The sequence below is a fragment of the Salmo salar genome, chromosome 09, assembly GCF_965601325.2.
Source record: "Salmo salar chromosome 09, fSalSal1, whole genome shotgun sequence".
Taxonomy (NCBI): Eukaryota; Metazoa; Chordata; class Actinopteri; order Salmoniformes; family Salmonidae; genus Salmo; species Salmo salar.
This window is the reverse complement of record NC_138299.1, coordinates 27,077,641-27,100,465: the sequence shown is the minus strand read 5'-3', so window position 1 is coordinate 27,100,465 and position 22,825 is coordinate 27,077,641. Positions and strand designations below refer to the sequence as shown.

General features: G+C 42.5%; 1 protein-coding gene across 2 annotated transcripts in view; it reads left to right on the top strand.

The window, feature by feature from the left end:
• Positions 1-22,825, top strand: part of LOC106610930 (gamma-aminobutyric acid receptor subunit alpha-2) — a 38,789-nt gene that overhangs the window by 5,968 nt on the left and 9,996 nt on the right. For both annotated transcript variants that reach the window (XM_014210613.3, XM_014210612.3), the window contains exons 4-7: positions 3,358-3,425; positions 6,441-6,661; positions 6,943-7,025; positions 11,721-11,864. In XM_014210613.3, coding sequence (XP_014066088.1) covers positions 3,358-3,425; positions 6,441-6,661; positions 6,943-7,025; positions 11,721-11,864 — 516 coding nt within the window. The remainder of the gene's footprint in view (positions 1-3,357; positions 3,426-6,440; positions 6,662-6,942; positions 7,026-11,720; positions 11,865-22,825) is intronic.

Here is a 22,825-nt window from a genome sequence, read left to right as displayed (position 1 = left end):
AAACCCCTATACACCTGCCAGAGCACTCACTCGACCACCCCTTAAGAGCCCTCTGTTACCATGAAATTTTGGGATTGTGAGTGGCTAGCCAGGGAATACCCAGTACCACCGGAAATGCTGGTGAGTCAATAATGAAGAGGCTAATACGCTCTTCATGACCCCCCGACTCACCATAACCAGTGGCGCAGTAACCTCCCTAACCATGCCCGACCTAAGTGGTCGACTGTCTAGGGCATGCACGGGGAAGGGTTGGTCCAACTGGATAAGGGGGATCCCTAACTTATGGGCGACCCCACGGTCCACAAAACTCCCAGCCGCGCCTGAATTGACTAGCGCCTTATACTGGGAGTGCGGGGAAAACTCAGGAAAAGACACTGAGACATGTATGTGACCAACAGAGGGCTCTGGGTGAGAATGGTGCTGACTCACCTGGGGTGTCGACGTGGTACTCTGCCTGCCCTCTGTACTCCTGGGTGAGCCTCTCCAGCACCGGTCGGCAGTGTGCCCTCTGCGACCACAGTGGGCACAGGAGAGACCCCCCCCCCTCCGGTCTTCCTAGCTGCAGTCCCCCGTATCTCCATGGGTGTTGGTTCAGGAAGACTGGGAGGTGGAACGAAAAGGGCCCGAGGAGAACGCCCACGAGCAGCCAGCAGGTTGTCCAGTCTGATGGACAGATCGATAAACTGGTCCAGGGTGTTTGTAGTGACCCGACATGCCAGCTCCCGGCGAACGTCCTCCCTCAGGCTACAATGAAAATGGTCAATAAGGGCCCTCTCGTTCCACCCCGCTCCAGCGGCGAGGGTCCGGAACTCCAACGCGAAGTCCTGTGCGCTCCTCGTCTCCTGTCTCAAATGGAACAGTCGCTCACCCGCCGCTTTTCCCTCCGGTGGATGATCGAATACAGCCCGGAAACGGCGGGTGAACTCCGGGTAGTCGTCCCTGGCTGAATCTGAGCCCTCCCAGACGGCGTTGGCCCATTCCAGGGCTCTACCCGTGAGACAGGAGACGAGGGCACTCATCCTCTCCTCTCCCGAGGGAGTGGGGCGAACGGTCGCCAGGTACAGCTCCAGTTGGAGTAGGAACCCCTTACACCCAGCGGCCGTTCCATCAAACTCCCTCGGGAGCGCGAGCTTAATCCCACTCGGGCTGGACTCCGTCGGTGCTGAGGGGGAAACAGGGTGGTGGACAGTAGCTGGGGCAGGTGGAATAGCACGTCTCTCCCAGTTCTCCAGGCGCGCCAACACTTGATCCATTGCAGTCCCCAAGCGATGAAGGACATTGGCGTGTTGGCTACCCTGTTCCTCCACGGATGGGGCTGGTGCATCAGCTCCTGCTGACTCCATTTGTGGTGCGGGATTCTGTCATAAGATAGCTCTGCAGGAAGGGGTGAAGTCAGGCGCAGGAGACTCAGGTACGTGAAACACGTAGTATTTTAATAAAGGGAAAACTCAGTCCAAAATATAAAGCCGAAAAGGCAGGGAAACTTCCAATAACGGAAGACTAACACAGTCTTCTAAAATATTCGGGACGCAGCCCAGCAACCCTAACGCCTAAACGTTAAGATACAAAAATGACAGGAAAATAAATTCCCCAACCTACAACAGCAGACACGAAACAATCCCGCACAACCCCAAACAAGAAACTGACAAACTAAATACCCTCCCACTAATTACAAACACGAAACAGGTGCGCACAAAACAGACATAACTAACAAACACATGAAACATGGATCGGTGGCAGCTAGTAGGCCGGTGACGACGCCCGCCACCTTCTGTGGACGTTGTGACAATGACAGAAGCATTAGAGTTAGGCAGTAGAGTTATTTGGTCTAATGGGAATCTGAATGAAGACAGATGCACCAGATGTGTACTGGGAAATGACTGATTTATTTATGGGAAATTGTCTTTTTTTTCACTGAGAGTTTTTAGACTCAGTTTAGGTCCCAGTTTTGGAGTTGTTATCTTAAATCAAGGCTGGTAGTTGTAGACAATTTAGTGTAATTCAAAATAAATTGCTTCTGTTTGTTTGTTTTTTACTCTTGACATCAATTCTTAATTAAGAATACATTTAACAAGCTCAGCAAAGACAGAAAAAAAGGCATTAATTCTGGAGCATTGAGGTTACAAAGAATACAAAAAACAAAGTTATAATGGGGTTCAAAACACTGGTTGAGGTAACGTAGGGCTCAAATGATGTTGCACCCTGTCCACACATACACAAGTGTAAACTGAAACATGATTTAATTGGATAATACTGTGTAATCCATACAGCATCCTGGTATAATTTTTTTCCCTCACTGCAGAAACCTACGGATTTTGGTTTGGATTGAATAGAGCCCTATAGAAAGCTTGATTTGAAACTGATATTCTAACACTCAAAAGTTGTATAGCCACAAGTCATTCCCATCTCCAACTAGTTAGCTAGTGGTTGATGACATGCATTTTTCAGCTTAATTAGGAGTAACAGTCAATGTTCTTCATAGAGAATGGCAATATAAGACTGGAATGTTGAGGGGGCTATACTAAATCAGACGACTGTCAAGCTCAGTAATAGTGTGGATGGTGGTGTAGCCTAACTATGGCCTGTCAAGACCTCAGTAATAGTGTGGATGGTGGTGTAGCCTAACTATGGCCTGTCAAGACCTCAGTAGCACTTTTACTCCACATTTACTCAGTGTGACTCATCACTGGAGTGCTGCTTGAACCCTTTTGCTTTTGGCAGTTGTTTGCTGTTCCTTCCCCATATTCTTTGTGAGTGTGGCTGTGTTTGTGAATGTGTGTGATGGCCTGAGTTTTCATGGACACTTGCGTTTCTATAAGTGTCTATTGATGATATGTTAGTAACGGATTAGATTTAAATTGTGCTTTTCACTAGGTATCAAATGTTGGCCGGAGTGAGCCTTTTCTGGGAAAGGAGGCCACTTTAGCCAATTGAGATGCTCCTAAAGTGTCTGAAGGGCAGTGAGGAGAGGGAGTGTGATTTCTCACTCAGATTTAACAGGAGAGTGTGTTCCCTTCGCACCATCCATGGGGGAGTCTGAGGAAAGAGGACGAATGTACTGTAAATGTGGCATCGTGGACAAAGCGTTGCCATGACAGCAATCATCTAAAATTAATGTGAAATCATGGCTTTCAGTGACTGGATTGTTCTCAACCACATCTCTTTCCAGATGTACGTCACAGTTCTCAGAAACATAACATGTCTTAACATGGGATTTGCGAGTGGATGCCATGTTAACGTATGAGCAGATATACCTACAAAGATACATATAAAACATGAATTAAATATTCAAAAGGGTTGTTGCAATTTAGTGAAAAAAATATATCAAGCAATATTAAATATGTGTATATTTTACAGATCGGGTGACAGAGGTGAAGACTGATATTTATGTCACAAGTTTCGGTCCAGTGTCAGACACAGACATGGTAAGTGTTATACTAGGTATTATACATATGAACTACTGTGACACAGCCTTTAGTAAAATACATTCAGCTTGTTTTATTTATGAAGACAAAGTATTTCATTATTTATGTAATTGTTTTGATATAAGCTTATGTTTAACAATATATTGTATATTGATATACAGTTGAAGTCAGAAGTTTACATACACCTTAGCCAAATACATTTAAACTCAGCTTTTCACAATTCCTGACATTTGATCCTAGTAAACATTCCCTGTCTTAGGTCAGTTAGGATCACCAATTTATTTTAAGAATGTGAAATGTCAGAATAATAGTAGAGAGAAGGATATATTTCAGCTTTTTTTTCTTTCATCACATTCCCAGTGGGTCAGAAGTTTACATACACTCAATTAGTATTTGGTAGCATTGCCTTTAAATTGTTTACCTTGGGTCAGACGTTTCGGGTAGCCTTCCACAAGCTTCCCACAATAAGTTGGGTGAATTTTGGCTCATTCCTCTTGACAGAGCTGGTGTAACTGAGTCAGGTTTGTAGCCCACCTTGCTCACACACGCTTTTCCAGTTCTGCCCACACATTTTCTATAGGATTGAGGTCAGGGCTTTGTGTTACGTTCGTCGATGGAAGGATCGGACCAAGGTGCAGCGTGGTAGGCGTACATTTTACTTTATTAAAATGAACACCGAAAACAAAACAAATACAAACGAAAACGTAACGTTCAGTAGGGCTAACAGCACAGTACCAAAAACAAGATCCCACAAACATAGGTGGGAAAAAGGCTGCCTAAGTATGATCCCCAATCAGAGACAACGATAGACAGCTGCCTCTGATTGGGAACTATACCCGGCAAACAAAGAAAAACTAGAATGCCCACCCAAATCACACCCTCACCTAACCAAATAGAGAAATAAAAAGGCTCTCTAAGGTCAGGGCGTGACACTTTGTGATGGCCACTCCAATACCTTGACTTTGTTGTCCTTAAGCCATTTTGCCACAACTTTGGAAGTATGCTTGGGGTCATTGTCCATTTGGAAGACCCATTTGCGACCAAGCTTTAACTTCCTGACTGATGTCTTGAGATGTTGCTTCAATATATCCACATAATTTTCCTACCTCATGATGCCATCTATTTTGTGAAGTGCACCAGTCCCTCCTGCAGCAAAGCACGCCCACAACATGATGCTGCCACCCCCGTGCTTCACGGTTGGGATGGTGTTCTTCAGCTTGCAAGCCTCCCACTTTTTCCTCCAAACATAATGATGGTCATTATGGCCAAACAATTCAATTTTTGTTTCATCAGACCAAAGGACATTTCTCCAAAAGGTACAATCTGTGTCCCCATGTGCAGCTGCAAACCGTAGTCTGGGTTTTGGAGCAGTGGCTTCTTCCTTGCTGAGCGGCCTTTCAGGTTATGTCGATATAGGACTCGTTTTACTGTGGATATAGATACTTTGTACCTGTTTCCTCCAGCATCTTCACAAGGTCCTTTGCTGTTGTTCTGGGATTTATTTGCACTTTTCGCACCAAAGTATGTTCATCTCTAGGAGACAGAACGCGTCTCCTTCCTGAGCGGTATGACAGCTGCGTGGTCCCATGGTGTTTATACTTGCGTACTATTGTTTGTACAGATGAACGTGGTACCTTCAGGCATTTGGGAATTGCTCCCAAGGATGAACCAGACTTGTGGAGGTCTTGGCTGATTTCTTTTGATTTTCCCATGATGTCAAGCAAAGAGGCACTGAGTTTGAAGGTAGGCCTTGAAATACATCCACAGGTACACCTCCAATTGACTCAAATGATGTCAATTAGCCTATCAAAAGCTTCTAAAGCCATGGCTTCATTTTCTGTAATTTTCCAAGCTGTTTAAAAGCACAGTCAACTTAGTGTATGTACAATTCTGACCCACTGAAATTGTGATACAGTGAATTATATGTGAAATAATCTGTCTGTAAACAATTGTGTCATGCACAAAGTAGATGTCCTAACCGACTTGCCAACATTATAGTTTGTTAATAAGAAATTTGTGGACTGGTTGAAAAACGAGTTTTAATGACTCCAACAAAAGTGTATGTAACTTCCGACTTCAACTGTATGTAATATATTTCACATACATTTTATGTAGGACAGGGACTGACCCTTTAAATTGAGGTTGTTCCATCAACATTTCATGTGATTTTGGGGGTAGCATCACTACTGCTTCTGTCTTTGTCTGTCTTTGTTGCCGTTGGAAACCCAGATGCACTATAATGGGAAAATTCTGTAACAGTTTTTTTCTTAGATAGCATCCTGTTAGACCCCTACCCCCAAATCCCCCCCCCCCCCCCCCCACACACACACACACACACACACACTACCACCAGACTCATCATTTTCACAGTCTTCACTCTGTCCTTGTATCAGTCCTTCATTTTATGTTTTCTTTCTCTTTGTCTCATCCTTTCCTTTGACCTTGTTCTCCAAGCTCCAGTTTTGTACCTTCAGGGACTTTAAAAGCATTTCTCAGTTTCCTCCATCACGCTCTCAGCCCTCCATTCTCAGCCCTCCATTTCAGCATGGCTCTCAAATATTTAAACCATAAAGAAGAGGGGAAATGGTCGCCACCGAGCCAGCGCCTTACAAAAAGAAGAAGAAATGGCAAATGTATAATTCATTCAGAGGATCTTTTTAACTCAAGGTGGAAAATATCACTCTTGGGCCATCACTCTGCTTTGATAGTGTTTTTCTGATAGTGGTATCTCTCTCTATCTCTCTGTCTCTGTGTGTGTGAGACAAAACTAATCATTATTACTATTGTACTAGAAATCTCTAGACTGTAAAACGTTCATTTGACTGACCAGGTGATAAAAGTGGATTTCATTCTAATTTTTCAAAACACATGTTACAATGCAGCTGTAGGTTTAAATATGTTTTAATAACACCCTCTGCCATTCCAGTCTCTTCATTACATATTGTGATGGAAGGGGGGGGACATTACCAAAACCCCAACCTGTGCTACGGTCTTTTGTCATCTTCTCTGTGTCAGGAGTACACTGTGGACGTGTTCTTCCGTCAGAGTTGGATTGACGAACGGCTGAAGTTCAACGGGCCCATGAACATCCTGCGGCTGAACAACCTGATGGCCAGTAAGATCTGGACGCCCGACACCTTTTTCCACAACGGGAAGAAATCTGTGGCTCACAACATGACCATGCCCAACAAACTGCTCAGGATCATGGAGGATGGAACACTGCTGTACACTATGAGGTATCCTTTGTTTCATTAGAGCGCTGTCCTCAGGTCTCAGACAAGGTGATGTCAGTGCAGCAGCCCACACCAGCATCGAGATCTACTTGCTTTTGTACAGGCAGGCAGAGTTACCCTATGAAAACCAGGTGTACAATACATGGTCTCAGCATGGCCTGAAAACAAGGAGTGATGAGGCCATTCAAAGGAAACAAGGTTGCATAACAAAACAACAACACTGTGAGAATAGCTGTGAGGTTCTGGTGTGATGTGAACTCTTGTGTCTTTGTATATTTACTCAGGTTAACGGTCCAGGCAGAATGTCCCATGCACCTCGAAGATTTCCCCATGGATTCCCACTCCTGTCCACTGAAGTTTGGCAGCTGTAAGCTTATCTCCCCATTCTTGCTTTTATTTTACTCTGTAAAGAACCGATTGAGCTAGGGGCAGGACATTCTTTCTAGAGGTCGACCGATTATGATTCTTCAATGCCGATACCGATTATTGGGGGGGGGGGGGGGGGGGGGGGTTTAAAAAAAAGGATGCCGATTATTCGGCCGATTCTTTTTTTAAATTTATTTGTGATAATGACAATTACAACAATACTGAATGAACACTTATTTTAACTTAATATAATACATCAATAAAATCTATTTAGCCTCAAATAAATAATGAAACATGTTCAATTTGGTTTAAATAATGCAAAAACAAAGTGTTGGAGAAGAAAGTAAAAGTGCAATATGTGCCATGTAAAAAAACTAATGTTTAAGTTCTTTGCTCAGAACATGAGAACATATGAAATCTGGTGGTTCCTTTTAACATGAGTCTTCAATATTCCCAGGTAAGAAGTTTTAGGTTGTAGTTATTATAGGAATTATAGGACTATTTCTCTCTATACGATTTGTAATTCATATACCTTTGACTATTGGATGTTCTTATAGGCACTTTAGTATTGCCAGTGTAACAGTATAGCTTCCGTCCCTCTCCTCGCTCCTACCTGGGCTCGAACCAGGAACACATCGACAACAGCTACCCTCGAAGCAGCGTTACCCATGCAGAGCAAGGGGAACAACTACTCCAAGTCTCAGAGCGAGTGACGTTTGAAACACTATTAGCGCGCACCCCGCTAACTAGCTAGCCATTTCACATCGGTTACACCAGCCTAATCTTGGGAGTTGATAGGCTTGAAGTCATAAACAGCGCAGTGCTTGAAGCATTGCGAAGAGCTGCTGGCAAAACGCACGAAAGTGCTGTTTGAATAAATGCTTACGAGCCTGCTGGTGCCTACCACCGCTCAGTCAGACTGCTCTATCAAATCATAGACTTAATTATAATATAATAAACACACAGAAATACGAGCCTTAGGTCATTAATATGGTCAAATCCGGAAACTATCATCTCGAAAATAAAACGTTTTTTCTTTCAGTGAAATACGGAACCGTTCCGTATTTTATCTAACGGGTAGCATCCCTAAGTCTAAATATTCTTGTTACATTGCACAACCTTCAATGTTATGTCATAATTACGTAAAATTCTGGCAAATTAGTTCGCAACGAGCCAGGCGGCCCAAACTGTTGCATATACCCTGACTCTGCGTGCAATGAACGCAAGAGAAGTGACACAATTTCATGTTAGCAGGCAATATTAACTAAATATGCAGGTTTAAAAATATATACTTGTGTATTGATTTTAAAGAAAGGCATTGATGTTTATGGTTAGGTACACATTGGTGCAACGACAGTGCTTTTTTCGCAAATGCGCTTGTTAAATCATCACCCGTTTGTCGAAGTAGGCTGTGATTCGATGAGAAATTAACAGGCACCGCATCGATTATATGCAACGCAGGACACGTTAGATAAACTAGTAATATCATCAACCATGTGTAGTTAACTGGTGATTATGTTAAGATTGATAGTTTTTTATAAGATTAAGATAAGTTTATTGCTAGCTAGCAACTTACCTTGGCTTCTTGCTGCCCTCGCGTAACAGGTAGTCAGCCTGCCATGCAGGCTCCTCGTGGAGTGCAATGTAAGGCAGGTGGTTAGAGTGTTGGACTAGTAACCGGAAGGTTGCAAAAACGAATCCCCCATGAACAAGGCAGTTAACACCCATTCCTAGGCCGTCATTGAAAATAAGAATGTGTTCTTAATCTGACTTTCCTAGTTAAATAAAGGTGTACATTTTTTTTTATAATAATAAAAAATTATAAAGAAAATCGTCAAATCGGTGGCCAAAAATACCAATTACCGATCGTTATGAAAACTTGAAATCGGCCCTAATTAATCGGCCATTCCGATTAATCGGTCGACCTCTAATTCTTTCTTGCTGTAGCTATGTTTAGCTGGTTGTAGCTATGTTTAGCTGGTTGTAGCTATGTTTAGCTATGTTTAGCTGGTTGTAGCTATGTTTAACTGGTTGTAGCTATGTAAAAATAATAATAAATACAGCAAGAGTCGCAGCACAGAATGAAGAAATAAAACAGCACTAAAATGTGTATTGGTTAGTTTCACCACTGTTGTTAGGGAAAACAATAACAGTTGTAGCTATGTTTAGCTGGTTGTAGCTGGTTGTAGCTATGTTTAACTGGTTGTAGCTATGTTTAGCTGGTTGTAGCTATGTTAACTTCTTACGGCTGAAATCCCGGTAATGGGATCGATATGACAACAGCCAGTGAAAGTGCAGAGCGCCAAATTCAAAACAACAGAAATCTTATAATTAAAATTCCTCAACCATACAAGTATTTTACACCATTTTAAAGATAAACTTCTCGTTAATCCAACCACAGTGTCCGATTTCAAAAAGGCTTTACAGCGAAAGCACACCAAATGATTGTTAGGTCAGCAACTAGTCACAGAAAAACACCGCCATTTTTCCAGCCAAAGAGAGGAGTCACAAAAAGCAGAAATAGAGATAAAATGAATCACTAACCTTTGATGATCTTCATCAGATGACACTCATAGGACTTCATGTTACACAATACATGTATGTTTTGTTCGATAAAGTTCATATTTATATCCAAAAAGCTCAGTTTACATTGGCGCATTATGTTCAGTAATGTTTTGCCTCCAAAACCTCCGGTGATTTTGCAGAGAGCCACATCAATTTACAGAAATACTCATCATAAACTTTGATAAAAGATACAAGTGTTATGCACAGAATTATAGATAAAATTCTCCTTAATGCAACCGCTGTATCAGATTTCAAAAAAGCTTTACGGCGAAAGCAAACTTTGCAATAATCTGAGTACAGCGCTCAGACATCAAAACAAGCCATACAGATACACGCGATTTTGGAGTCAACAGTCACAAATAGTGTTATAAATATTCACTTACCTTTGATGATCTTCATCGGAATGCACTCCCAGGAATCCCAGTTCCACAATAAATGTTTGTTTTGTTTTGATAAAGTTCATCTTTATGTTCAAATACCTCCTTTTTGTTTGCGCGTTCAGTCGAGTAATCCAAATGCACTGTGCTCGCGCAGTAAGTTCAGACAAAAAGTCAAAAAAGTTATATTACAGTTCGTAGAAACATGTCAAACGATGTATAGAATCAATCTTTAGGATGTTTTTATCATAAATCTTCCATAATATTCCAACCGGACGATTCCTTTGTCTTCAGAAATGAAAAGGAACACACCTAACTCTCATGGGAGCACGTGTGATTGAGCTCATGTCATTTTCTCAGTCATCTGATTCCAAGGGCTCTTATTCTCTCCCCATTCACAGTAGAAGCATGAAACAACGTTCTAAAGACTGTTGACATCTAGTGGAAGCCTTAGGAAGTGCAAAATGACCCCACAGACACTGTATAGTGGATAGGCAATCACTTGAAAAACTACAAACCTCAGATTTCCACATTTCCTGGTTGGATTTTTTCTCAGGTTTTTGCCTGCCATATGAGTTTTGTTATACTCACAGACATCATTCAAACAGTTTTCTATCCAAATCTACTAATAATATGCATATCTTAGCTTCTAGGCCTGGGTAGCAGGCAGTTTACTCTGGGCACCTTCTTCATCCAAGCTACTCAATACTGCCACCCATCCATAAGAAGTTAACTGGTTGTAGCTATGTTTAGCTGGTTGTAGCTATGTTTTGCTGGTTGTAGCTATGTTTAGCTGGTTGTAGCTATGTTAACTGGTTGTAGCTATGTTTAGCTGGTTGTAGCTATGTTTAGCTGGTTGTAGCTATGTTTAGCTGGTTGTTGTAGCTATGTTTAGCTGGTTGTAGCTATGTTTAGCTGGTTGTAGCTATGTTTAGCTGGTTGTATCTATGTTTAGCTGGTTGTATCTATGTTTAGCTGGTTGTAGCTATGTTTAGCTGGTTGTAGCTATGTTTAGCTGGTTGTAGCTATGTTTAGCTGATTGTAGCTATGTTAACTGGTTGTAGCTATGTTTAGCTGGTTGTAGCTATGTTTAGCTGGTTGTAGCTATGTTTAGCTGGTTGTAGCTATGTTTAGCTGATTGTAGCTATGTTTAGCTGGTTGCAGCTATGTTTACCTGGTTGCCTGTGAGACTGAAACGTCTAGTTTTGGCAGGTTAATTAGATTCATTCTGAGTTCACGAGTCAAGTTCCACTATAAAAAGCTAGTGCGGGTTGTTGCTGTACAAGAAAAGGTCAAGAAAAGTCTGACCTTTGAAACGGCTGAAAATGTGGTCCAGACCTTCGCTTTGCCAGGATTAAGGGAATGCTTCATTATATCGGGATTTTCATAAACAGCAATATCATGTGTCTCTCTACAAAGACCTATCTGACAAGTTCTATCGATCTTCTATCAGAAAATATTGTCTGTTTTGCATTTCGATGTGATTGAATTTCTCTCCTTTCTATGTGAAATGTAATTTTCAAATTTCACGCTAACAGATGTTGATTAATATAAATGCTTGAACATGATCAGATTGTAAAGTATACCCCATGTTGTGCTGAGCACATGGCTGTGCATAATGACATAGTTGAAAGCCTACTATTCTTTGTAGATGGGGAGTTATTCTATTCACCTCTCCTTCTTTAGAGGCCCTCATAATCACTATCTTTCCCTTGTTATGTAGTGTGAACTGTATTGACGTTTATTGCCTGCAGATGCCTACACAATGGCCGAGGTGACGTACATTTGGACCCAAAACGCATCAGTGTCAGTGGAGGTAGCACCAGATGGATCCAGACTGAACCAGTATCACCTTCAGGGACAAACTGGGGGGACAGAGACCATTAAATCAAGCACTGGTAAGTCTAGACCAGAATGATCGAGATTTAGCATGCTCAAATCAAATGTTCTTTAAACAAAACTCTTTGGGTGAGGGGTTGGAAAGGCAAATAAACTGGAAAATGAAAAACCACACTCACTAGTAATAGTATTTTGACTCTTAGCAGTGAGTGTGAGTTTTCGAGTTGAATAGAGTTGAAAAGTCTAGAATAGGGTTGAATATTTTCCCGGTATTTTACAAATGTTCCATCCTGAGAATTAATACAAATAAAAAAATGCATGAAATGAAATGAAATGTATGCATTCACTACTGTAAGTCACTCTGGATAAGAGCGTCTGCTAAATGACTAAAATGTCAAATGTAATTAATCACTGTTCTCCCGGGTAGCCCGGTATTTCCCGCCAAAACTGGAAGTGTCATTCAAAAGCATTATAAAGCATATTAATAGGCTTATGTCTGGATTTGATTAGAGCTTTGATCAAAAATTCAAGCCTGATGCTACCTGAGCCTGATGAGTTATACATTAAAGACATTTAATGAGCCCTACATTAAAGACCTTTAATGAGCCCAAGCCCAAAAATGCCCAAATGATTGCGCGTTATCCAATACATATACAGTACCAGTCAAACGTTTGGACACACCTGCTCATTCAAGGGTTTTTCTTTATTTTTACTATTTTCTACATTGTAGAATAATAGTAAAGTCATAAAAACTATGAAATAACACATATGGAATCATGTAGTAAGCAAAAAAGTGTTTAACAAATCTAAATATATATTGTATTTGAGATTCTTCAAAATAGCCACCCTTTGGCTTCATGACAGCTTTGCACACTCTTGGCATTCACCTGGAATGCATTTCAATTAACAGGTGTGCCTTGTTAAAAGTTAATTTGTGGAATTTATTTCCTTAATGCATTTGAGCCGATCAGTTATGTTGTGACAAGGTAGGGGTGGTACACAGAAGATAGCCCTATTTGGTAAAATACCAAGTCCATATTATGGCAAGAACAACTCAAATAAGCAAAGAGAAACGAGAGTCCATGAAGGTCAGTCAATGTGGAAAATTTCAAGAACTTTTAAAGTTTCTTCAAGTGCAGTCACAAAAACCATCAAGCGCTATGAGGAAACTGGCTCTCATGAGGACCACCACAGGAAAGGAAGATGCAGAGGATAAAGTTCATTAGAGTTACCTGCCTCAGAAATTGCAGCCCAAATAAATGCTTTGGAGTTCAAGTAACAGACACATCTCAACATCAACTGTTCAGAGGAGACTGTGTGAATCAGGCCTTCATGGTCGAATTGCAGCAAAGAAACCACTACTAAAGGACACTAACAAGAAGAAGAGACTTGCTTGGGCCAAGAAACACGAGCAATGGACATACTCTGCGTCTTTGTGAGACGCAGAGTAGGTGAACGGATGATCTCCCTTGAATGAGTGTGTCCAAACATTTGACTGGTACTGTATGACATAGGCTACTGAACATTAAGCATGACAGAAAAACATAAAAGCTCATAGATGTAGCTAACTATATGCTCTCCTGGGTAAATAAATGAAACTAGATTCAGTAGGCTAATCTCTTTGAGTGTGACCTGTATTACTGTACTGTATTGTATTATACTGTATGTTAAACCATGATAAAGCAGAGGAGAACATGGGATTCTGGTGCCAAGTATAGGATAGCAAATGTGATAAGAATTTTGAAATCTAATAGGGCAATTTGTACAATTTGTAATATTTGTACAATTCGTAGTCTGACACATATATCAAATCAAATCAAATGTGTCACATGTGTTTGTTGCGGGTGTAGCAAAATGCTTGTGTTTCTAGCTCCAATAGTGCAGTAATATATAACAAGTAATATCTAACAATACACACAATCTAAAGTAAAGGAATGGAATTAAGAATATATAAATATTTGGACGATATTTGGACGAGATCGGCATAGACTAAGATACAGTAGAATAGGATAGAATACAGTATATACATATGAGATGAGTAAGGCAAAATATGTAAACATTTTTAAAGTGACTAGTGTTCCATTATTAAAGCGGCCAGTGATTTCAAGTCTATGTATATACGGCAGCAGCCTCTAATGTGCTAGTGATGGCTATTTAACAGTCTGATGGCATTGAGAGAGAAGCTGTTTTTCAGTCTCTCGGTCCCAGCTTTGATGCACCTGTACTGACATTGTCTTCTGTATGATAGCAGGGTGAACAGGCAGTGGCTCAGGTGGTTGTTATCCTTGATGATCTTTTTGGCCTTCCTGTGACATCGGGTGCTGTGGGGGTGCTGGAGGGCAGGTATTTTGCCCCCGGTGATGCGTTGGGCAGACCGCACCACCTTCTGGAGAGCCCTGCGGTTGTGGGCGGTGCAGTTGCCGTACCAGGCTGTGATACAGCCCGAAATGTTTGTGGGTTTTAGGTGCCAAGCTAAATTTCTTCTGCCTCCTGAGGTTGAAGAGGCGCTGTTGCACCTTCTTCACCACACTGTTTGTGGGTGGACCATTTCAGTTTGTCCATGATGTGTACGCAGAGGAACTTGAAGCTTTCATCCTTCTCCACTGCGGTCCCGTCGATGTGGATAGGGGGGTGCTCCCTCTGCTGTTTCCTGAAGTCCACGATCATCTCCTTTGTTTTGTTGATGTTAGATGAGAGGTTATTTTCCTGGCACCACACTCCCAGGGCCCTCACCTCCTCCCTGTAGGCTGTCTCGTCATTGTTGGTAATCAGGCCTACTGCTGTTGTGTCGTCTGTAACTTGATGATTGAGTTGGAGGCGTGCATGGCCACACAGTCATGGGTGAACAGGGAGTACAGGAGGGGGCTGAGCACGCATTGTTGTGGGGCCCCAGTGCTGAGGATTAGCGAAGTGGAGGTGTTGTTTCCTACCTTCACCACATGGGGGCGGCCAATTAGGAAGTCCAGGACCCAGTTGCACAGGGCGGGGTGTTGAATGCTGAGTTATAGTCAATGAACATCATTCTTACATAGGTATTCCTCTTGTCCAGATGGGATAGGGCAATGTGCAGTGAGATATCGATTGCATCTTCTGTGGATCTATTGGGGCGGCGAGCAAATTGAAGTGGGTCTAGGGTGCCAGGTAAGGTAGAGGTGATAAGATCCTTGATGACAGAAGTGAGTGCTAAGGGGCGATAGTCATTTAGTTCAGTTACCATTGCTTTCTTGGGTACAGGAACAAGGGTTGACATATTGAAGCATGTGGGGACAACAGACTGGGATAGAGAGAACTTGAATTTGTCCGTAAACACTCCAGCCAGCTGGTCTGCGCATGCTCTGAGGACGTGGCTAGTGATGCTGTCTGGGCTGGCAGCCCTGCGTGTGTTAACACGCTTAAATGTCTTACTCATGGCGGCTACGAAGAAGGAGAGCCCACAGTCCTTGGTAGCGGGCTGCATCGGTGGCACTGCGTTATCCTGAAAGCGGGCGAAGAAGGTGTTAAGCTTGTCCTGAAGCAAGACGTCTGTGTCCGCGACGTGGCTGGTTTTACCTTTGTAGTCCGTGATTGTCTGTAGAACCTGCCACATACGTCTTGTGTCTGAGCCGTTGAATTGTGACTCCACTTTGTCTCTATACTGACATTTTGCCTATTTGATTGCCTTACGGAGGGAATAACTACAGTGTTTGTTTTCGGACATATTCACAGTCACCTTGCCATGGTTAAATGCGAAGGTTCACGCTTTCAGTTTTGCACGAATGCTGCCTTCTATCCACGGTTTCTGGTTAGGGTAGGTTTTGATAGTCACAGCGGGTACAACATCTCCTATACACTTCCTGATAAACTCAGTCACCGTATCAGTGTATTCATCTATGTTGTTCTTGAAGGCTACCCGGAATATATCCCAGTCCGCGTGATCAAAACAGTCTTGAAGCGTGGATTCCGATTGGTCAGACCAGCGTTGAATAGAACAGGAAGCATGAGTACTTCCTGTTTGAGTTTCTGCCTATAGGAAAGGAGGAGCAAAATGGAGTTGTGATCAGATTTGCCAAAGGGAGGGTGGGGAGGGCCATTTAGGCGTCCCGGTAGTTGGAGTAGCAGTGGTCGAGTGTTTTAGCAGCGCGAGTACTACAGTCAATGTGTTGATAGAACTTCTGTAACGTTTTTCTCAAATTTGCTTTGTTGATAGGATCGGACCCCTTTTAAAAAAAAATTGCCTAAAATGACATACCCAAATCTTACTGCCTGTAGCTCAAGACCTAAAGCAAGGATATGCATATTATTGATTCCATTTGAAAGGAAACACTTTGAAGTTTGTGGAAATTTTAAATTAATGTAGGAGAATATAACACATTAGAACTGGTAAAAGATAATACAAATAAAAAAACATGCGTGTTATTTTTCATCATCTTTGAAATGCAAGAGAAAGGCCAAAATGTGTTATTCCAGTGTAGGCACAATTTAGATTTTGGCCACTACATGGCAGCAGGTTATGTGCAAAGTTTTAGACTGATCCAAGGAACTATTGCATTTCTGTTCAAAATGTTGTATCAAGTATGCCAAAATGTGCCTAATTGGTTTATTAATACATTTTCAAGTTCATAACTGTGCACTCTCCTCAAACAATAGCATGGCATTATTTCACTGTTAAAGCTACTGTAAATTGGAGAGTGCAGTTAGATTAACAAGAATTTAAGCTTTCTGCCCATATCAGATATGTCTATGTCTGTAACGCTGGTCGTATAAAGGGGACCAAGGCGCAGCGTGTAGAGTGCTCATATTTACTTTTAATGAATATACTTTTTAACAAAACAACAAAACGACCGACAACGGTTCCGTCAGGTGACATACACTAAACAGAAAACAACTACCCACAAAACCCAGGAAGAAAAACCCCTACTTAAATATGATCTCTAATCAGAGGCAACGAGGATCAGCTGCCTCCAATTAGAGATCAACCCAAACAATCCCAACATAGAAATAGAAAAACTAGAACTTAAACATAGAAATAGAAAATATAGAACAAACCCAAAACACCCCCTGTCACGCTGTCGTGTCTTTGGGGTACCATTAAACTGAAGACATGTTTATCAATTAACTCCCTGTAATTATTATCACGCGATTAAACTGATTAATCGTTTAATTGTAATTAACTAGGAGATCGGGGCACCAAGGAAAATATTCAGATTACAAAGTTATAATTTTCCTAATATAACTTTCCTATATTATAATATAGGCCGATTATCTTCTGGTTTAAATGGTGTATTTTACCTCGCGTCCAGTCTCATTCCAAACGTCGTAAATTGTTGTATCTGCACGAACCCAGTCTTTACTAAAATCATCCATACATCAATTGTCTTAAAATCATTTATTTACTACACTAAGGAATTAACAGAAAACATACAAACAGTAATTATCGTCACAAAGGATTGGTAGAGTAATGTGCCCTAATGGCTAACAGGCATGGCTGGTCTGTTAGACAATGGGTCATAAATGGTCAGCTGAGGAGGTACACAGAGTTCATTAATATTAACAATTGACAATTGAACGCTCACTCATTCGGGAACAATTGCAATCAATATATATTTACGCTCAGTGTGTCGTCGGGATCCTTGTTGGAGAGTCGTTCTGATGGAGAGTTCTCTCTCTCTCTCGGTTAGAATGGATCTTTCAAAGCGACATTCATTAATGACGTTATAGAATGGATGTTTCGTTGGTCTTCGCGTTCAATGATATAATTTACTTAGCTGCAGACTAATAATTAATATCAAAGACTTGTTCTTATTCTGTCGGTATCAATAGTCTAAAAGTTAACCACGTGGTATAGTTCACTTTCAGTAGAGGAATTGGATGGTAAAACCTATTGGCCATGGAGTGGAGACCTGGTCTGGAGAAATGTAAATCAGGGTATAGTTTTATAGTGACCATAGAACAGGCTTGTCAAATGACGCCTGGTCCTGTATGTGTCCCTGGGGGCGTGCCTATGACTGAGTTAGACTTGGTACAGAAATACAATTCTATCACATTAACATCAGTACATAGCATCTCAATGTATTACAAAAGCTTTATCCTTATTAATACATTCTATACAACCATGTGTATGCAAGTCTCAAGGCTGAGTCTATTATATAAACCGTTTTATGGTAATATGGCTATATTGTCTCTTCTGAGTATCACAAAATTGTACCAAGCGGACCAGTTCGTAGCTGGATTCTTCACCAATATTCCATACCTTCTCCAGAACACAAATGTCATTTGGTTCCCCAATTCTGTGAGTTGGAAGAATTTCCTGTGTCTCTCTATGGAACATGTGGTAGGAGATTCTCTTCTTAGAGTTTTTACAACCCTTTCACACAGGGCCTGGGTTGGGGGGAAGGTAGGTTGGGGGATAATCCCAGTCTAGGGGCCTGTCTGCTCCTCACTGTTCTCATAGGAGAGTTTACAACTAGATTTGATTTATGCTCTGGCGGCCTCGTACGGTGTTGTCCGTAGTCTTGACCCTCCCACCGGCCTCGATGAGGCTCATCATGGGTCTGGGCTACTATTCCCCCCCTTTGTGCCTCGGGACCCCCCCACCAGCGGGTGGTGTTGGTGTCCGATGCGCAAATGAAAAGGTCGGACCCTATGTACGAGTTGTCAGCGGCCGCGTTGTTATGAGAATGGCTGTAACCTTTCAACCAAATCTCCTGGTGTTTGTGCTTCAAAACGCTCAGTGGCTGCCGAGGCATGTCAGTCACCACCGCGTCCGCGTGTGGCAACCTCTTCATTACCTGCGAACTGAGACGAGGATATCGGTCTGTGATATCGCAAAGTTTTTCACCAGTGGGAGTCATCGGGTCAGTTGCTGGACTGACTCCATTAGTGTCATTGTAAGGGGTGACAGTCCCCAACAAAGCGGAAGGTGTATCATCGGAAGCAGAGTATACTCTGTGCATCAATGTTTTACTTGCTGAGACGGCCGCAGTGCTTGCAGAAGTGTCCGAAAGGCAAGAGAAGTTCATCTCAACTATCGTGTTGCACGACTGCAAGGAGGAGGGAAGTTGCTTATTCACAGAGACAGCTGGCTCGAAATCATGAAAAGAATGGTCCATCAGGTTGGCTGATGGAATGTGTCGAGATATCGTACTATCTCCGTGGATCGGATTTTGTACCAAGAGGTTTCTAAACGTCTTTTTCCCAAGGGGTGCTTTCGACAGATACCCCTCGTGAAGGACTGCGTTGCAGCTAGCGTTAGGGGGAGAAAGTGTGGTCAGTGGAGAAGGCACTGTGGCCTGTGACCATACCTGGTTGGTTTTCCAATCCATCAATGGGAGTAACCGATCCATCAAGTCTGCTCCAAGTAGCAGGGTTACAGTTTCGAGGCTGGTAACATACACAGGGTGAACGAGCGATACGTCCTGGAAGTGTAGTTTCAGCATGACTCTCAATGTGAGAGGCGAGGTAGTCTGAGTGACCCCTCGAAGTTTAGTGTTGCATCGTTCCACTTTTAACCAACGTTTAGTTGGCTTCAAAGCCCTTTTGAGATCATCAAACAATGTTTGAGAGATGAGTGATATTGTCGCACCCGAATCCATTAGCGCATGACAAGTTAAGCAGTCCTCCAGGACTGTTTCCAGGTATGGCCGTTTAGATTCGTGGTTAGTGGACATATTCCCCACAAAGTGGAGTGGTCGTTCGCAACGACGTGATGTGCCATTTCTGTTCAAGGTGGACGCAGATTGACTTTTCCGATTTTGAGTGGGCTTGGCTTTAACGAAGCGTTTTACCTTTTTCTTCGCAACTTTTGTATCAGAGTCTATAGACAGAGCCCGGGGGCTTGTTTCTTGATCAAGCCGGCCCTGGATAGGGTCTTGAATGAGAGTGGGAGAAATTTGAACTTTAACGTCCATGCTATCGGTGTTAATTCCTGCGGACCTGGTGTCCGGTAATTCCCCGTCTAGTCCTTGTGACTTATCTTTTACCCTTTTATCAAATTGTTCTCGCTTAAGTTCTTCCCGTAGTGGGACTTCTGGAGAACATTGGTCTACGTTTTGATCGTCCTTCAACCCTTTGTTACCCTTGTGCTCTGACACTTTTTGTGGGTTGGGTGCAGGAACGTAGCGAACGGGTCGATTGTAGCGGTAGTCATGTTGATGGCTACGTACTTTACAGTTATTTCGACCGCGGAGGTTATTGGAACCATGATTTTATGGTAGAAACTGTTGTTGTGCGTCATCTCTCGACGCTCCAATACCTGATAATGCACCCTCTAACTGGAGTGAGTGCTCCTGGTTAAACTTCAAAACCGAGTGGTCAGGGATCTTAGCATTGTGAACTTTTGATGCCTCAAAAGCTGTGCTTGCAAGCTCTCTGAGTTGTAAGATAGGCAAGCCAACGTGGGCGGCAGGGCCCAAGTAGGTAATGAAGGTGGGATACATGTTCGACAGAAACATTTGTTTGAATGGTAACAGCTCTTCCATTCCTGTTTCTGTGAGTAGGCCAAAGTAAGCTGAACGAAGCCTATGATAGTAAGCTTGTGGGTGTTCGTTCCGAGCTTGTTTGACGGTGTTAGCCAGTGAGCTATCGTGTTTGCGAGTCGCAGAATCACTGAATTCTAATTTCAAAGCTATGGCAAGTTTAGCATAGTCATTTAGCACGTGTTGCTGTTGTAGACGAATGAACCTCGTCACGTGTCTATTCGACGTTCGCTTCAACAGGTAAACCCTGTCAGAACCCGTAGCATTCGGGTAGCCATCCAACGCGTCCTCTATGTCAGCTAGGAACGTCTCAGTATCGTTTGGCTGACCTGGAACGGGGTCAAAGGTGGGGAAATTCTTGACGAGTTTGTCAAGGTATTCCGCGCCAAGCGGGCGGAGAGGGTTGGCTTCATCCTGTGGAGAGATTGGGGCCGAAAGGCCAAGAGGAGAAGCCAAGCCTTGGCATTGTTGGCCAAGAGGCTCCATATTACTCAGTGCCGAAGGGCCAAGAGGAGAAGACTGAGGGACACATGAGGGAGGCAAGGTCTGAAACCTATTGTCTTCACTCCTGTGAGTACAGGGCTCCGGTTGCTTGGATGGGTAGTCGCGCTGTAGAGCGTGACCATTCTGGATTTCCTCCAGATGGTACCTAAGGGTGGAATTCTGCTGCATTGCGGAGTCCACTTGAGCGCTTAGAGTACTGATTTTGGACACGTGAGTGTCACACCTGCTCCTTTCGGTCTCAAACTTATCTGTCATGGTTTGCAGATAGAGGTCTTGAGTACTGAGCGAGAGATTCAGTGATGAGATTTCCTCTGCTTGCTTAGAAATCAATATTTCCATCCTCATCACCTGAGTTCTCTCATCATTCATTTGGTCAGCGACTTCAATAAGTTCTGCTGATTTATCATCCAACTTTGTCATTGTGTTCATTAACTGATCGTCTTTGGTCTGCAGCGCTTTGAGGAGAACCGTGTTATTTTGAGTAACATTGAACAAAACAGCATGCATGTTGTCAAGTTGAGCGCTCCTGTTTGTAGATAACTCTTCAGATTTATCTAGTTTGGCGTGGACATCATCGTATTTAGTTTTGGCTAAATCGAGTTGTTCCTGTAGCATATGATTTTGTTCCTGTAGAAAACGATTTTGTTGAAGAGCTTGTGCTTGTTCATCGTCGTACGTTTTTGCAATTACATTTAATTGTTCAGTTTTCGAACGCAGTTCCATAGCTAGCAGAATTTTTCCCTTGTCTGCATTGGTCATTGGTTTCCCGGTTCTCTCCACCTGTCCCTTTATGTCTACCGTTACCTGCTCGTGCTTCAGCTGTGCACTGCGGTATTGGACAGATGGCAATCTCGGATGGCAAGACATCAGAGCTAGACTGGAGAGAACCTTTACGAGGCCTGCGCCCGATGGTTGATTTTGGAAAACATTGTTGTCTGCTTTTCCACTAATGGCATAATTAGGGTTGTTATCGCTGCTGAGGTCAGAGATCAATCCATTTACGGGTGGAGGTTCACTAATTAGCGGGCGAGTGGGAACCACCCCCTCTGATAGCTTGCACATTATTAGAACATTTGAAAGGAAAAATGTTTTTCCTAATTTTCCAAAATTAGGTTTGGAATGTGGGGAGCTGCTAAAAGGATTTTAATCTATTTATAGACGTTAATGAACCATCAGTACTGTACAGTACTGTGGAAGTTGGACGTGAATGAATTTGCAAAAGCAAATTGAATTAATCAATGCCAATGATTAGTTCTACCTGGGTAGGCTATCTGGGTATTAAACTTGAATTACCTGAGAGGTTGCTTCATCCAGGTTAATATGCAAAGTTTAAGTTGTCTCATTTAATTGGAAGAACCTAGAAAGGTATGTTCGACAATTTAACTTATTAAATTGAATGAGACAATAATCCATACAATCTCCATTGATTGGATATCATAAGTGTAAACCGTAGGTCAAATGTTGGGACCCTTCACCACTAGGGTACGCTCCTCCCTGGGGCTGAGCGTCAGTAATGGGTTTTACTGACTGTGCTTTGCTAAAGCAGATTTTACTGATTAATCTATTTATGATATATCAAACCTGTATAGGCTATCTGGGAATTAACTTTCAATTAACCTGAGAGCATTGCTTCATCTAAGTTAAGTTTGGAAAAAGTTAATCATGTCTCATTGTAGACGCCCAATCAATTTTGGATATTATTTAAAAGATCCACTTGGAAAGGTAAATCTGGCAATTTCACTTGTTAGTTAAATTGAATGAGACGTCATATCCAGTCAATTGCGATTGTCTGGATATGTTACCGTGCTCCACGTTTGGATTTCCCCTAGAGATGTACTGGCAATTCTTCACCACCAGGGTGCAGAATGCTGAAATTAAACGGAAGTACAAAGGTCGGACTTCCGTCGCGCTACGGAGGAATTTTAAACGTGGTACGGGGAGGGTAAAATGTTCCCTCTCTCTTAGCTTGCCCGTAATGCTAAGCTATTGCTACTTGGTTCAGGATTATCCTTCCAAGCACCAAAATAGGATCCTTTCACTATGGAAAGGGTGGGTTTTCTAGT